Source organism: Chiloscyllium punctatum, chromosome 32 (assembly GCF_047496795.1).
Source record: "Chiloscyllium punctatum isolate Juve2018m chromosome 32, sChiPun1.3, whole genome shotgun sequence".
In the NCBI taxonomy this organism is placed as follows: Eukaryota; Metazoa; Chordata; class Chondrichthyes; order Orectolobiformes; family Hemiscylliidae; genus Chiloscyllium; species Chiloscyllium punctatum.
In genome coordinates this window covers 684,702-701,029 of record NC_092770.1, presented here as the reverse complement: position 1 = coordinate 701,029, position 16,328 = coordinate 684,702, and the positions used below count along the sequence as shown (strand labels likewise).

General features: G+C 40.4%; 1 protein-coding gene across 5 annotated transcripts in view; it reads left to right on the top strand.

Annotated features, from left to right (window-relative positions):
- The window catches only part of ppp1r3ab (protein phosphatase 1, regulatory subunit 3Ab), a 116,521-nt gene that overhangs the window by 82,418 nt on the left and 17,775 nt on the right, over positions 1–16,328 (top strand). For all 5 annotated transcript variants that reach the window (XM_072551458.1, XM_072551455.1, XM_072551457.1 and 2 more), the window contains 2 exons: positions 5,892–5,950; positions 6,049–6,179. In XM_072551458.1, coding sequence (XP_072407559.1) covers positions 5,892–5,950; positions 6,049–6,179 — 190 coding nt within the window. The remainder of the gene's footprint in view (positions 1–5,891; positions 5,951–6,048; positions 6,180–16,328) is intronic.

Sequence of the window (16,328 nt, the reverse complement as noted above, 5' to 3'; positions counted from 1 at the left end):
ACTACACACAAAGATGCTGGCAAAAATAAAATCAGCAGTATAGGGTAGCATGGTGGCTCAATGGTTAGCACTGCTACCTCATAACACCAGGGACCTGGGTTCAACTCCAGCTTTGGGCCACTATCTGTTTGGAGTTTGCACATTCTCCCCATGTCTGAGTGCTCCAAAGATGTACAGTTTAGGTGAATTGGCCATGCTGAATTGCCATAGTCTTCAGAAATGTGTAGGTTAGGTGCATTCGTCAGGGATAAATGTGGAGTAATAGGATAAGGGAATGTGTCTGGGCGTATTACTCTTTGGAGGGTTGAGTGAACTTGTTGGACCCAATGGCCTGTTTTCCACACTAATGGGATTCTATTCTATAGATTTTAATACCCACCAGGAGCTGTTCCAACAGCTTTTAATGGAGGCTTATGGATGTAACCAACTAAAAATTTAATTGGCATTATATGTTTTTATGTACAAATAATGGTACCTTTTATATGGGGCTGTTTATCAGTCTAATATATTGTACATTAAAGTTGTTTTAGACTTATGAAAGGAGCATTCATTATTATCAATGCCACTGCATCTCATGCAATGGTGACTTACCACAATAGTTCAACTCTAATTTTGTGATCTAATTATAATCAAAACAAACCTAGCTTATTCTCAGAAATTGAGAACAGGCATATATCACCTCTACTGATTATAAGCTTAATAATATTGAAAGTTAAAAATTATTAGCAGCACAGATAAATATCAAATTCATAAACACAGTTATTCAATGCACATCTAAAATTTCTCAGGGATATTTCACAAAGTCTGTTCCTTAAGAAAATAGGTCCTGTTTATAAAAATCATATGTGTGAATTCATTTTGGATAAAGAAATCTGTTTGAGGCTCTGCATAAGCCTATTTGGAGTTTAATAATAACTATTCTAAGTGCAGTCTGCTGATACTGAGAGGGCAGTATGACAACAGAATTCATTTTATGCAAAATGACAGATGGCTAAAGATAAAGAGATAGCAGAAAATATTTGCTTTGGATTTAGCAGGGAGTTAGAACAGGTGAACATGACATTAAAGGATGAGTAATGAGGGAAGTGCATTTGATTTTTTAAAATAACATATTAAATCAACTATTCATCCCAAAAAAGATAAAACTCTTGGTTTGGATGGATTACCTCTATGCATTATACATAATTTAGGGCAGTCATAGTAGGGAAAATGTTAGAAAATACTTTTTGTGCCTGAGGACTGGAGGATAGCTTTTTAAATATCCAGATGTAGATACTGAATCCCTACAGTGCAGAGGGAGGCCATTTGGCCCATTGAGTCTGCACTGCCCCTTCATAGAGTATCCCGGCACTGTGAGGCAACAATGCTAACCACTATGCCACTGCGCTGCCCTATATATCTCTAGTTCTAAAAGAGAGAGGGAAGGAAACATGTCTAGAAAATTAGAGATCAGCCAGCTGCATATAAGCAGTAGGAAAAATAATGGAATCCCTACTTAGAATAGAAGAAGGTGTAGAAATGAAAAATTAAAAGGGAGAATCTTATGTGACCAACCTGCTTGAGCTGACAGAGAGAACATATGTGATATTGCAGTAAATACAATTTGCCTGGATTATCAGAAAACCTTCAATAGGATCCCTCATAATATACTGATTGTTATGATTAGTGAGTGTATAGTTAGAGACAAGTGGCAGAACAGGTTGCTAACTAGCTTTAAGATGGTGAGCATGGAAGGTTTGAGTGATAAAGAAAGGCTGGATAGGCTGGGACTTTTTTCACTGGAGCGAAGGAGGTAGATAGGTGACCTTATATCGGACCTTTATAAAATCATGAGGGGTATAGAAGGGTTAATGGTAGGTGTCTTTTCCCTAGCATGGGGAATTTCAAGACACCAGGGGCGTACTTTTATGCTGAGAGGAGACAGATTTTAAAAAGTCATAAAGGGCAAATTACTTAGGGTGGTTCGCATGATTTTGAAATGTCTCCGGAAAACTAGTTCCCATTCAGCTGTCAAGAGGCTGCCTTTCTTCACAGGTTGTGTTTAGGTCACCACTGGGCAACTGCTATTCAGACTTGGAGAGAGCCCTTAATAAACCCCTTTATAAAAGGGTTCCCTTTATATGTGATCTGCAATTATCCCAGCTTGCCTTGGGATGGGGCCATTTTTGAATGCTGCAAAGCACTGCAGCATACAAAGCCATACTCTGGTTCTAAGTTTTCATGGTATTAAGGCGAGAGACAGTTTCTGCTGACTAGGAGACAAGGATGAGGAGGTAAAATCTAAAACTTAGAACCGGACATAGTGGACTGAATTTTCCCAGAAATAGGCTGAGTGTCATTTTTGGCAAGTAGCCCTTCCACTTTATGTACACTGTGAAAAGCTGTTCCTGTCTGACAGTTCCTGACTTGGTGAATGGCTCGTCTTTAAAAATGGCAGCAGGTAATCCTGGCACTGATGAGTACTTCAGCCATTGGCAAGAGGCAAGATAGAGTGAGTGAGGCACTATAGAGGCATGGTGCATAGCTAATGAGGCAGACTGTGGAGAATAGCACGAAGAAAACCACAGAATTTTCTCAAGGAGCGAGGGAAACAAAAAAATGGTTCTGAAGGCACATAAATGACATTTCATTGTAAATACAAGCTCACATTCATAAGTGTAATGCTATTTGAGAATCAAGCTTCAGGTTATAAATTCTTAGCATCATGCCATCAGAGAACACTGTCTAAGGGAGTGCTACTCTCTCCCTGATGCGCAGTGTAATTTAAAACTTTCTCATTGTTCAATGTGGGACCATCAGATACTGGGAAGTCTTCAAATAATTGAAAATGTTCACTTTTGCTCAACAACAACAAAAGTGAAGAAAAGTCAAATAAACAAAAGTTGTATTTGATTTTGAGAATATGCAAAGACTGCTTGCCTTTCAAGCAGCTGCAATTTTATAGTCAATAATTAAGTGATCACTGCACCCTGCTCACATCTATTGGAAACGGAAGTCAATTAAGTCTTGTCAGATCTATTATATCTGACACCACAGTGATTCATCATGTGGAAGGTGATGTTCTTCCTGCTCACTGTCCTCCTCAGAAGACTACTACTAATCTCTGAACTCTTCAGAGTCCATCATATCCCCTCTGTGGCTGCTGTCGTTTGGAAAGTGCTGTGAGGCCTCTTGTCCCATTTCCAACAGCTCCCCCCCAATCAATGAAGAAAGGCAATGTGGCAGATAGAAGTATCTTGGTGAGTACTTTCAGTTCAACAGTAGAGAAAATCTTGGCCTTTGTGCAGTTTAAAAGATCTTGTATTGACACCTGTGATCAATTCCAATTCCCAGAAACAGCAATGATTAAGCTACAACGAGCAATGACATGTCAAGATTGATTGTGACTAGGCTTTGTATCTCACACAGTTGGACACTACGTGCATCTCATATGCAGGGTACTATGATTACTGATGACTTCAAACTTCAAGTGAACGTGTCAGATCAATGCAGTTATCCTTTGAAAGGCCTCACATCCAATACAAGTAGAATCTATGTGCTCAGAAAGAAACAATTGACTCCATTCCCTCCAAGTGCAATTGCAGCTATTTTCATTTTTATTGCACATGTATGATTTGCAGGAGCATGGAAGGCAGGTCATGTTTGACATAGTAAGTCACAGGGTCAGCCTAGTAATCACAAGGCCCTCCAAAGCCTCCATGTTTCTTTCTTCCTTGCACTCCCTGTCAAACCCCATGTTTGATATGTTCCTACATACCTCTTGGAATTACCACTTAATCTCCTAACATTAATTCCAGAGCACCGGCCCTACAACTTAGTCAAGCCAACCATCATTTTCAACTGCCCCTGTTGAGGCCAGAATGGCTGTGACTGACGACACCCCCTCCTGTATTAACCTGTGTCCTCCAGTGCACTATAGTCTCTCCCTTTTCTGTTGAGATTCCCCATTTGACCCCTCTGTGACACAGTAAGCTGCCTCAAATCGCCAGAATTGATTTTTCAGAATTTCCCTACCACAACCGTAACTTCTGATAACCTGCCTTGGCTTTCATTGAGCTGACCCTCAGGACTGACTATGGCTTGACCCCTGACCTATTTGGACAGACAGCCCTGACTATTTGATGACTGGACCCTTGACTGATCTCTGTGAAGCTCCCCAACTGACTGACCAATAACTCATGGATCTGTCATGAGGCACTCACCATGTGGGGTAATCACACAGCAAACTCCATTGGGTTTACACACAGATGCTCCCTTGTCCTCAGAGACACCGAATGACTTGATTTGAATGATTTATTATCATTTGTACTTTGCAAAAGTGAAAAGTGTAATATGTTGCCACACTCCGGCTAAATCACATGGAGGGATCTGGCACCATTAAGAATAGGCCCAGCAGGAAGGAATGTCTCTGCCCTTGATGAGGACTAGGTAAGGGTCACAGTAGGTTTAATTTCTATCGGGCTACCTGAATATGGCCATGGCAGGGTTGCCACTGGTTTTTGGCCAGTAGACAGGTAGGCTGCTGCTGCAGTTATTAAATTGGAAATGCACAGACTGTCATTATGTAAACTTACTATGAAAGACAATAATGGATTGTTTTTGACCACTATTGGGGAGATCAAAACAAGGATCTTGTTGAAGAACATTAGTTCAAATGATTGTTTTATCCTTAGTCGGGAATATAATGTATAAATTTATATCCATTATCACTAATTTCATGTGTGACATTTTCACACATCAACAATAATATCACAAAGGGAAAAATATATCAATCTGTTCATATTATTTGGCACTGCATGTGAATATGTTCCTTCCCTATGAAATAGAAGCAGCCTTTCGAAGATCTGAGCTGATATTTTGTCCCAAATGATTTGGCTAATTGAAAGTCTGTTATATTTTGACAAGCTGACTTGCAGGAAGCTTTAAAGTTAATATTGTCTCACCTGACAATTGGCAACAGGAAGTCGAAGAGACAATTGAGACTTGAGCAGTGGAAGGGTTTAACTGAAATTCAGAGAGTATATAGCTGACAGTTTATCTCCTTGCTGGATACTTTTAATGTTAATATCACCAGCATCAATTGCAGTACTCTGCTTGGTATTCATGAGAGGTGGAAATCAGTTTTAAGTACTAGAGGGAGTTTGTCATGTTGAATCTGGAGGCAATTAGACCTCCAGTACTTAGCATATGGTTTAAACTGCTTTGAGACTTACAACTAAGGTATGGATTTAAACTTGTTGCTATTAGTATCTAAGGTTCAGTTAGGCATGATGATGGTCTTTTCCTTTTGATGGCACTCTGTAGAGGCAGGACTAGACTTCTGTCTGCTCCTTTGAAGCTGACATAAACCCAGAGAATTTTCATGCATTGGGGAGGTCATTTTGCCTGCGAGGCAGAATCTTATTGGATTCTGTCATGAAGAAGGAGTGTGCAAGTTCTGGAAACTGGAGCAAGGAAAGCTGTTGGTGGAATGGACAAGTGCTGCAGCCTCAAACCCAATGGCAAGCAAATGCAGAAAAAAATCTTCAAAGATAGAGAAACATAGTCCTTTTGTTGGCCTCATCCTTCACTGACACAATTTGGGACTTATCAATAGTAAAAATCAGTTGTCGGACATTTTCTAGCAAATAGTTTGCGGGAGCAGTGGAACTAAGGACAGATGGGAGAAAAATGGAGCAGAAAACTGTGGTCTGTCTCTTTAAATTCAGAGAAGGGAAAACCAAGAGTTGACTCATAGGAATGGAGGGTCACTGACCTGATACCATAGGGGATCACAGTGTGAAGTCCAGACCTCTGGTTAAAATAACATTCCTAAAGTTTGATCTGGTTAAATTTTAATCAAGAAACTTTATATGATATAACTCTAATATAAATTATGTCTTTTTTTAAAGCAAAGAGAACCTGGAAACACCTGATGATGATGGCTATACAGTAGGACAAAGTACCAAAGGTATAAATTATTTCTTTTTAAGCTGCTTACATCTATGATTCAATAAAGCTAAAGAGCTGCCCATGATAAATTACTGATATTGTTCTGAATTTACCCAGACACAGCCCAGCAGGAAAATAAGGAGACACCTTTGGAAATGAACAAATTGATGCAATTGAATACCAAAAGCATATTTGATGATAATCCAGAACAAAAAGAAGAAAGAAGTAAACAACTACTGGACACACAGGTATGAAGTAGTCATTCAACTGCTCTTTGTATATTTACACTTTGATCCAATTTTACCTTTTTCTCCTTCCTCCTGGGATGAAATGTTGATTTCAGCAGGGAAAGTTGACAAAGGAGTCATTCCCTCAACTACTCAGGCCTAGGTGTTCATAGCAAAATTGGTGGCCCCAATGCTGGGAATTCTGTCCACATTTCCAGCATCAGCTGTTTTTGCTGAGGCAGGATAAGTGCACAGATAGTAATCCCACACCCTGTACCTGATGTGGCCAGCTCCATTGCATGGTTAGGCATATCATAGCACCACCATCCCAAACGCCACCCTATACACAATTATCAAGGAAATAGGCCAGTTTCTGGATGAATCGAAGTTCAGCCCTTAGATGAGTCTAAATTTGGGAAACTTTGAAGGGCTACGTTGGAAAGGTCTTACATGTGTCCTTCTTTCATCATAATCAAAATGCCTGTCTAGCTGCTTCTACTGAAACAGTTCTCAGCCTCATTACGAATGTTTGGCTAAACTCCAAGACACTCAATTTCTTTAGCTCAGCAAGATATTCTGTTTTGGAAACTGAGTAAAATGTTTACTTTGCTTGATTGCAATCTTTATGTGGTTATAATAAGTTATTTTTATTGTGCTCTTTTATCAATGTTGAACATTTATTTGAATAATATTAAGGAATATGAAGTGCTTAAAACTTCTGTTACCGATACTGATTGACACATTGTTGAGGGTGCAGGGACAACAGTTTTTTCAAAGAAGATTTTCAATTGGGTGTTTTGAATCTCAACATTTCAATACTTGCTATTGTTATTATGTGGACATTGATTCTCCACATAGAACAACATTGGTGAATGGGCGTATAGGGAGCAGGGAGGACATGTTTAGAGCAATGTGAGTGGGTGAGGCAGGATTGGGGACTAGAGGACATAATCACTTTTAATGTAATTGGAACAAAGTCCCAGAGAACTGAGGAGCCCTTTCTAATCAATGTGCCTTAGCACCTGCCTTCCATGTGGCTGCCTATGATTTACTTGCTGGGTCGGTGGACTCGACTCTATCCTGTCCTAGCCTTTCCTGAATGAAGATTAGAAATAATGGAACCTTCTAAACTGAAATAAGTCTCCCAAGTCAGAAAACCTGGCCAGCTCAAGTCACTAACTTCAGTAGCAAAAGTATCGTGCCCAGTTTCTCCACAACAAAATGATATGCATCTTGTTTCACCTAATGTTATTACCGAATAAGTCAAATTTGGCTTGACAAATATTTTTTGTAATTTGACAATGTGATCTTACAGTGAAGCACACGCATACAATACTTCAGATCAGGTTTAATAATTAAACATAAGGTTATTACACAAGGTAAAATAGAATAAAACAAACCATTGACCAAAGTTAAAGATTTTGAAACAAACAGTGAAATATAATCCCATACGTCCCAAAAAAAGCACTCCTTTACTGTACTCACACTGGAAATTCATTTCCTTCTGTGTTTATATGGAAAGCTTGATTTAACAAACACAGAGAATGCTGAAGAAACTCAGGCAGCATCTGTGGAGAGAGAGAAAAAAACACAGTTATAGAGTCATAGAGATGTGTAGCACTTTCAGTCCAACTCATCCATGCCGAACAGGTATCCTAAATTAATCTAGTGACATTTGTCAGCATTTGGTCCATATCCCTCTACATGCTTCCTATTCATATACCCATTCAGATGCCTTTCAATTGTACCAGTCTCCATCACTTCCTCTGGCAGCTCATTCCATACACACACCACCCTTTGCGTGAAAAAGTTGTCCCTTTGGTCCCTTTTAAATCTTCCCTCTCACCCTAAATCTGTACCCTCTAGTTCTGGACCCACCCAACCCAGGGAAAAGACCTTGTCTGTTTACCTTATCCATGCCTCTCATGATTTTATAAACCACTATAACATCACCCCTCAGCCTCCAACGCTCCAGGGAAAACAGCCCCAGCCTATTCAGCCACTCCCTATAACTGAAACCCTCCAACCCTGGCAACCTGCTTGTGAATGTTTTCTGAACCCTTTCAAATTAACGTTTCAAGTCCACAATGACTCTCCTTACGAGTTTAATTTTGCAGTGGCTTCAATTCTTTATTTTGAAAATCTGATTATCTCTTCTTGGAACCTTCATAAAACTAATCGTTGACTTTCCCAGATTGAGAAAAAAGAATTAGAATGAGAATTAGCTTTATTGTCATGTACTCAAATGAGTACAGTGAAAAGTTGACAAATTGTTGACTCTTATGGTGCCACCTTAGGTACAAAGGTACATATTCTTAGGAGGAGAACAATTAGAAATATAAAGAAATAAAAAGTCCAGCATCATTTCTTCAGAGTTATAAGCAAATACTTTTGGTCCTGAACTTTTAAACTAAACATATTACACTAAGATAACCAATTTCTTAATAGTTCTAAACTTCTTTGTTTTCTCCGGGCTAAGCGTTTTACACGTTCATCTTCAGCCTAGACTTCTGCAAGCTCTAACTGAAAAGCTCTGTGAGGTCTCCCATAAAATCCAAAAAGAATTCCAGAATCCTCTGTCTGACAACCTAACGTACTACATGGTTTATTCTGTTTGCTTGTAAACTCTCCCAATGCAAACAAAACCCAATTATTCTCTGGGCAGTCTCTGTCCAATACTGTGTTTAAAAGAAATCACTGTTATTACAGAAGTACTGACAAATTAATAATTAAACTCCCCCAAAAAACAGACAAAATTTATATACCATTACTTTAAAGTTCAAAAATACAAAGTAATTTATATTAAAATATATGTCAATCGCACAGCTTATAACACGCTGGGAAATCCATGACTGAAATGTTACTATGAAATAGTGAACCACATTCATTTGTCATTAATTTCCAGCTCTTTATTGAGGTGTTTCAAGTGACACTCGACTGTGAGACTATTAGGCGTCCAAACAAAGTAAAGACTTTTATCTACCATAAGCACATGGAAATATAGCTTGTGAGAGACAGTTCAGTAAACAAAGCTTTCTTTACATTCTTGCACACTCAGCAGTCTATCAGTTGTCATAATGTTTTGTATTGTTTATGGTTATTACTGTTGATGTCTCATTTGAAGGTTGGACCAGTCCCAAGTTAAGTTCAATGCTTCAGTTCTGTTGAAGACTCATCAGACTCTAAATTTAACTCAGCTTTCTCTCCACAGATACTGCCATACTTGCTGTGTTTCTCCAGCAATATCTGTTTTTGTTTTAGAACTCCAGTATCAGCAGTTCTTTGTTTAGAGTTAAATGCTTTCTATTTAGACTCTAATCAAGCTCCTACTGTCCATTGACCACAAACCATGACATTTGCAAATAGGTTCCCATTGACAATGGTTATCTATCTTTAATGTTAATGAGTTCCTATTTTGACATACATTGTACATCTATATATTTCTTTAATTGCCTAATTAATTCCAGTACCAAATAAGCACACAATTCCCTCCTTTTGGCCCTTAGCTGTGCTCACAAAAGCTATGACGTACCATGACAATCAAACCTTGAGGTGGAACTTGAATGTAAAGCTTCTGGCCCAGAGATAGGGACACAGCCACTGTGCCCCAAGACCTCCATATTGGTCATCATCCAGTACTAAAAACGGTGATGGTCAAGTGTCCAATTTTCTTTCCACACATCAGTCACATCTACCCTCTATTAATTTATATATTGGATTGAGTTAAAAGTTGATCCTCAGCTTGATTGATTGCATTATGAATGCACTTTTCCTGGCTATCAACGGGAGTTGAACATGGAGTTTCTGGCTTAGAGGCAGAATTGCAACCGACTGTGCCACAAGTCCTCTTCGGATCTACAAGTCGTAGATACTGACAACTGTAAGGAGACCACAAATAAATTAGTATATCAATACAACTGAGTTATTTGACATACTTCACTGATAAAATGGACATTAACATGAATTAAATACTATAAACATTTTCAAAGAATAAACATCATTATGAAAAGGATAAGCCATGGATGTTCCTTATATTGAAGCTTGTTTATGTTTTAAAGTTTCTACCAATAATATGGTTCCATTAGTATGATACCTCCTTTTGAAGAACTAGTAAGCAAACAATTGAGCAATTCCTTTAAATAGGTTTTATGTTATTGCAAATAAAACCAAAAACATTAAAGGAAACATATTATATTAGAATATTGAAGCTGGGAGTGATGATGCACATCAGCTAGTGTGGTGCCCACTGATCACATTAGGCTTCAAGTGTTGTACTGATTAATAGAAAATATGTCTTCAGAATTCTATCCACTCCTCTTATATAATGTGATCAAACATGCAACATTTGATGTTCCTGCTCGCTTCAACCTTAGTCCAACAGCATCTTAGCAACAAAAATTCTTCAAATATGGGATCACATTTTTTGTTTTCTAAAACCATATGAATAACTTTCTGTTTTGATGAAAAATGCTATTATGCATTCATCTGCTCAAAATACAAAGTGTTTATAGGTTTATTTTTTAAAGTTACTCTATTTATCAGGCATATTGGTTATCCAAAGTTTTTATGTCTTTCTTTCACTTAGTTGGAATACTACAAGTGTCTCATCAAAGGTATAACAATCAGAGTCTAAGGCCTGATCACTGGGGGTGCTTTGCTCACCACTACTTACCAATTAGAATAATTATTAATGATAACTACCCTCTGTTTCCTATTATCTGGATAATTAAATTCTGAATTGCCTGATTTATAACAAGTCTTATAATAAAGGCAATGACCCATTTGGGGTCCAGTGGGTAATAACAGCATGTGACAAAATGCAGGAAACTGCTATGACTAATTAAATTATGGATAAAATAAACAAGATAAAATAGAAATTAATGAGAACAATGTTATAACATTTTGATACAAACATTCTGAAATAAAACTTAATATTTTTAAAGAAGAAATATATTCTGCTGGTAGCATTTTGGACTGGAACTCATTATGTGTTTTATTACCTTGAAACTTCTTGATAAGTGATGTGATAAACAGGGGATAGGAAATGTGATATTGGAAGTCAGCCCTCCATAATTTAAGATGTAGGAGCAGATAATTGTATGTTGGAGATCAGATATTTCTGGGAACTTGTCACAATATACACAAGAAGATTTAAAGTAAACTCATTGTGTTGACGGATTATTTTCAAAATTCTATGCTAATCTGCAGAACATACACCAGAGATGGATAAGTTCTATTGAGTCAGATCACTTGAGGTCTATTTATAGCATTATTTATATAACTATTTACAAGGTTACAATATCACAGACTTACACCTACTGTCTGGGTTCTATGCTTACTAATGTTACTGTACAATGCACAGAACCAACTGACTACACTGACTCCATTAAACAAAACGAATGACTGAAGGTGAGACAGACATCTTAAAACTGGAGGATTACATGTCATAACATTGTGTGACTATCTTAAATATACAGGTCTGATGGGTCTGGAAGCTACGGCATTATACAATATTTCACCTTCCTCCCTTTAAAGAATGGGAATCCTTTCTTGATACGATGTACAAAAATGTCCATATTATATAAAAAGTGTCCCTACACATTCAGATCAAGCTTTAGTAGATGTATGGTATGACCAGATCGAGGCCTTCTATAGTTATCCTGATTTGATGGTGCAGCTTTGCTCCTCAGTGTGCTAGAAGAAAGTGAGGACTGCAGATGCCGGAGAGTCAGAGTTGAAAAATGTAGAGCTGGAAAGCACAGGAGGTCAAGCAACATCTGAGGAGCAGGAGAATCGACATTTTGGGCATAAGTCCATCATCAGGAATATGGGGTTGGAGGGGGGGAAGGGGACTGGGAGTTAAATAGGAGGTGGGGGTGGGGCTGTGGGGAAGGTAAGTGGGAAAGTGATAGGTGGATACAGGTGGGTGATGGTGATAGGTCGGAGGGGAGGGTGGAACGGATAGGTGGGAAGGAGGATGGACAGGTAGGACAGTTCAAGAGAGTGGTGCTGAGTTGGAAGATCGGATCTGGGATGAGATGGGTGGAAGGGAGATGAGGAAACTGGTGAAATCGACATTGATCTGATGGTTGGAGGGTACCAATGCGGAAGATGAGATATTCTTCCTCCAGGCATCAGATGGCTTGGGTTTGGTGGTGGAGGAGGTCCAGGACTTGAATGTCCTTGGCAGAGTGGGAGTGGGAGTTGAAGTGGTTGGCCACAGGGCAGTGAGGTTGTTTGGTGCACGTCCCAGTGATGTTCCTTGAAAAGTTCTGCAAGTTGGCATCCTGTCTCCCCAACGTAGAGAAAATGACAGAGAGCAACGGATACACTAGGTGAGGTGTTTGAATGTGAAGTAAAATCTCTGCTGGATGTGGAAGGATCCTTTGGGGCCTTGGACGGAGGTGAGTGTGGGGTGTTGGTGGGGGGCCGGGGGGGGGGGTATTGTTGGGTGTGGGGAGGTGTTGGTGCAGGATTTGCATCTCCTCATTGTGCTCTCTGTCATTGTGGATAATTGTGTATCATTTAATGTGGATGTTTGGTTACTTTCCAGCATGACATCTTCTCAACCAAGTCATCATCCTATGGTAAAAACAATGACTGCAGATGCTGGAAACCAGAGTCTGGATTAGGGGTGCTGGAAGAGTACAGCAGTTCAGGCAGCATCCAAGGAGCAGCAAAATTGACATTTCGGGCAAAAGCCCTTCATCAGGAATAAAGGCAGAGAGCCTGAAGCGTGGAGAGATAAGCTAGAGGAGGGTGGGGGTGGGGAGAGAGTAGCATGGAATACAATAGGTGAGTAGGGGAGGGGATGGAGGTGATAGGTCAGGGAGGAGGGTGGAGTGGATGGTGAAAAAGAAGATAGGCAGGTAGGACAAGTCATGGGGACAGTGGGGACGGAACAGGAACCAGCAGGCATCCCCTGTGGCTGTTCCACTCAATAACAAGTATATCGTTTTGGATACTGTTTAGATTAGATTACTTGCAGTGTGGAAACAGGCCCTTTGGCCCAACAAGTCCACACCTACCCTCCGAAGCACAACCCACCCAGACCCATACCCCTACATTTACCCTTTCACCTAACACTTTGGGCAATTTAGCAAGGCCAATTCACCTAACCTGCACATCTTTGAACTGTGGGAGGAAACAGGAGCACCCGGAGGAAACCCACGCAGACACAGGGTGAATGTGCAAACTCCACACAGAGAGTCGCCTGAGGCAGGAATTGAACCCGGGTCTTTGGTGCTGTGAGGCAGCAGTGCTAACCACTGTGCCACCATGCCGCACACTGTTGGAGGGGACAACTTACCCGGGGTAAGCCATGGGGTATAGGTCTCTGTCACAGACTCTATCCCTGTTGTTCAGAAGGGAAGGGGGAGATGAGCAGAGCATTAGTCATTGGGGACTCCATAGGGGGACAGATAGGTAGTTCTTTGGGAAGAAGAGAAATGCACGGTTGGTGTGTTGTCTCACAGGTGCCATGGTTTGTGGTCTTGGATCGTGTTTTCAGGATCCTTGAGGGGGACAGGGAGCAGACCCAAGTCATGGTCCACATAGACACCAATGACATAGGTAGGAAAATAGGTTGTGGAGATTTAAGGCAGAAATTCAGGGTGCTAGGTGGAAGCTTAGTGCTAGAACAGAGTTGTTATCTCTGGTTTGTTGCCCGTGCCACTTGCGAGCGAGTTGAGGAATAGGGAGAGAGAGAGGAGTTGAACACATGGCTACATGGATGGTGCAGGAGGGAGGGTTTCAGATACCTGGATAATTGGGGCTCTTTCTGGGGTAGGTGGGACCTCTACAAACAGAATGGTCTACACCTGAACCAGAGGGGTACCAATATTCAGGGGGGGCATTTGCTCATGCTCTTCAGGAGGGTTTAAACTACTTCAGCAGGGGATGGGAGCTTAAATTGTAGTTCCAGTGTCTAGGAGGTTGAGAGTAGTGAGGTCAGAAACAGGTTAAGTTTGCAAGAGGGCACCGGCAAGCACGAAAGTGGTTTGAAGTGTGTTTGCTTCAATGCCAGAAGCATCTGAATAAGATGGGTGAACTTACAGCATGGGCTGGTACCTGAGATTTTGATGTTGTTGCCATTTCAAAGGCAAAGGACAGGAATGTTTGTTGCAGGTTTCAGAATTTAGATGTTTCAGTAAGAACAGAGAAGTTGGTAAAGGGGGGTGTGTGGCATTGTTAGTCAAGGACAATATTACGGTTGCAGAAAGGATATTTGAGGACTCATCTACTGAGCTAGTGTGGACTAAGGTTAGAAACTCCCTGTTGGGAGTTTTCTATAAGCCACCGAATAGTTGCAGAGATGTCAAGAATAGGATAGCAAAGATGATTCTGGATAGGAGCGAGAGTAAGAGGGTAAATGTTATGGTGGCCTTTAACTTTCCAAATATTGACTGCACCAACAACCCCACTGCCCTGAGGTGGACCACTTCAACTCCCCTTCCCATTTTAGATGGATCAGTTTTTGTCCAATGTGTGCAAGAGGGTTTCCTGGCACAGTATGGAGACAAGCCAAGAAGGGGCAAGGCCACATTGGATTTGGTACTGGGTAATGAACCAGACTAGATGTTAGATTTGGAGGTAGGTGAGCACTTTGGTGATATTGATCATAATTTGGTTATGTTTACTTTAGCGATGGAAAAGGATCAGAATATAACACAAGGCAAGAGTTATTGCTGGTGGAAAGGTAATTATGATGCGATTAGGCAAGATTTAGGAAGCATAGGATGGGGAAGGAAACTGCAGGGGATGAGCACAATTAAAATGTGAAGCTTATTCAAGGAATAGATACTGTGTGTCCTTGATAAATACGTACCTGTCAGGCAGGGAGGAAGGAGTCAAGTGAGAGAGCCGTGGTTTACTAAAGAAGTTGAATCTCTTGTCAAGAGGAAAAAGAAGGCTTATGGTAGGATGAGACATGAAGGCTCAGTTAGGGCCCTTGAGAGTTACATTTTAGCCAGGAACTACCTGAAGAGAGAGCTAAGAACAGCTAGGAGGGGACATGAGAAACCGTTGGCAGGTAGAATCAAGGAAAACCCTAAAGCTTTCTATCGGTATATCAGGAATAAAAAAACGACTAGATAAAGGTTGGGGCCAATCAAGGATAATAGTGGGAAGTTGTGCATGGAGTCTGAGGAGATAGGGGAAATGCTAAATGAATATATTCCTTAGTTTTCACACTGGAAAAAGGCAGTGTTGTTGAGGCAAATACTGAGATACAACCTACTAAACTAGATGGGGTTGAAGTTCACAAGGAGAAGGTGTTAGCAATTATGAAGAGCGTGAAAATAGATAAGTTCCCTGGGCCAGATGGGATTTATCCTAGGATTCTCTGGGAAGCCAGGGAGAAGATTGCAGACCTTTTGGCTTTGATCTTTATGACATCATTGTCTAAAGGAATAGTGCCAGAAGACTGGAGGATAGCAAATGTTGCCCCTTTGTTCAAGAAGGAGAGTAAAGACAACCCTGGTAATTATAGGTCAGTGAGCCTTACTTTGGTTTTGGGTAAAGTGTTGGGAAAGTTTATAGCAGTTAGGATTTATAATCATCTAGAGAAGAATAAGTTGATTAGGGATAGTCAACATGGTTTTGTGAAGGGTAGGTCGTGCCTCACAAACCTTACTGAGTTCTTTGAGGTGACCAAACAGGTGGAAGAGGGTAAAGTGGTTTATGTGTTGTATATGGATTTCAGTAAGGCGTTTGATAAGGTTCCCCGTGGTAGGCTATTGCACAAAATATGAAGGCATGGAATTGAGGGTGATTTAGTGGTTTGGATCAAATATTGGCTCGCTGAAAGAAGACAGAGGGTGGTGGTTGATGGGAAATGTTCATCCTGGAGTTCAGTGACCAGTGATGTACCACAAGGATCTGTTTTGGGGCCACTGCTGTTTGTCATTTTTATAAATGACCTAGAAGAGGACGGGTTAGTAAATTTTTGGATGACAGTAAGGTCAGTGGAGTTGTGGATAGTGCTGAAGGATTTTGTAGGAATATAGATACGCTGCAGAGCTGGTTTGAGAGGTGGCAAATGGAGTTTAATGCGGATAAGTGTGTGGTGATTCACTTTGAAAGAAATAAGAGGAATAAAGAATACTGGGCTAATGGTAAAATTCTTGGTATGGTAGAAGAGCAAAGAGATCGCGGTTCCCATGTATATAG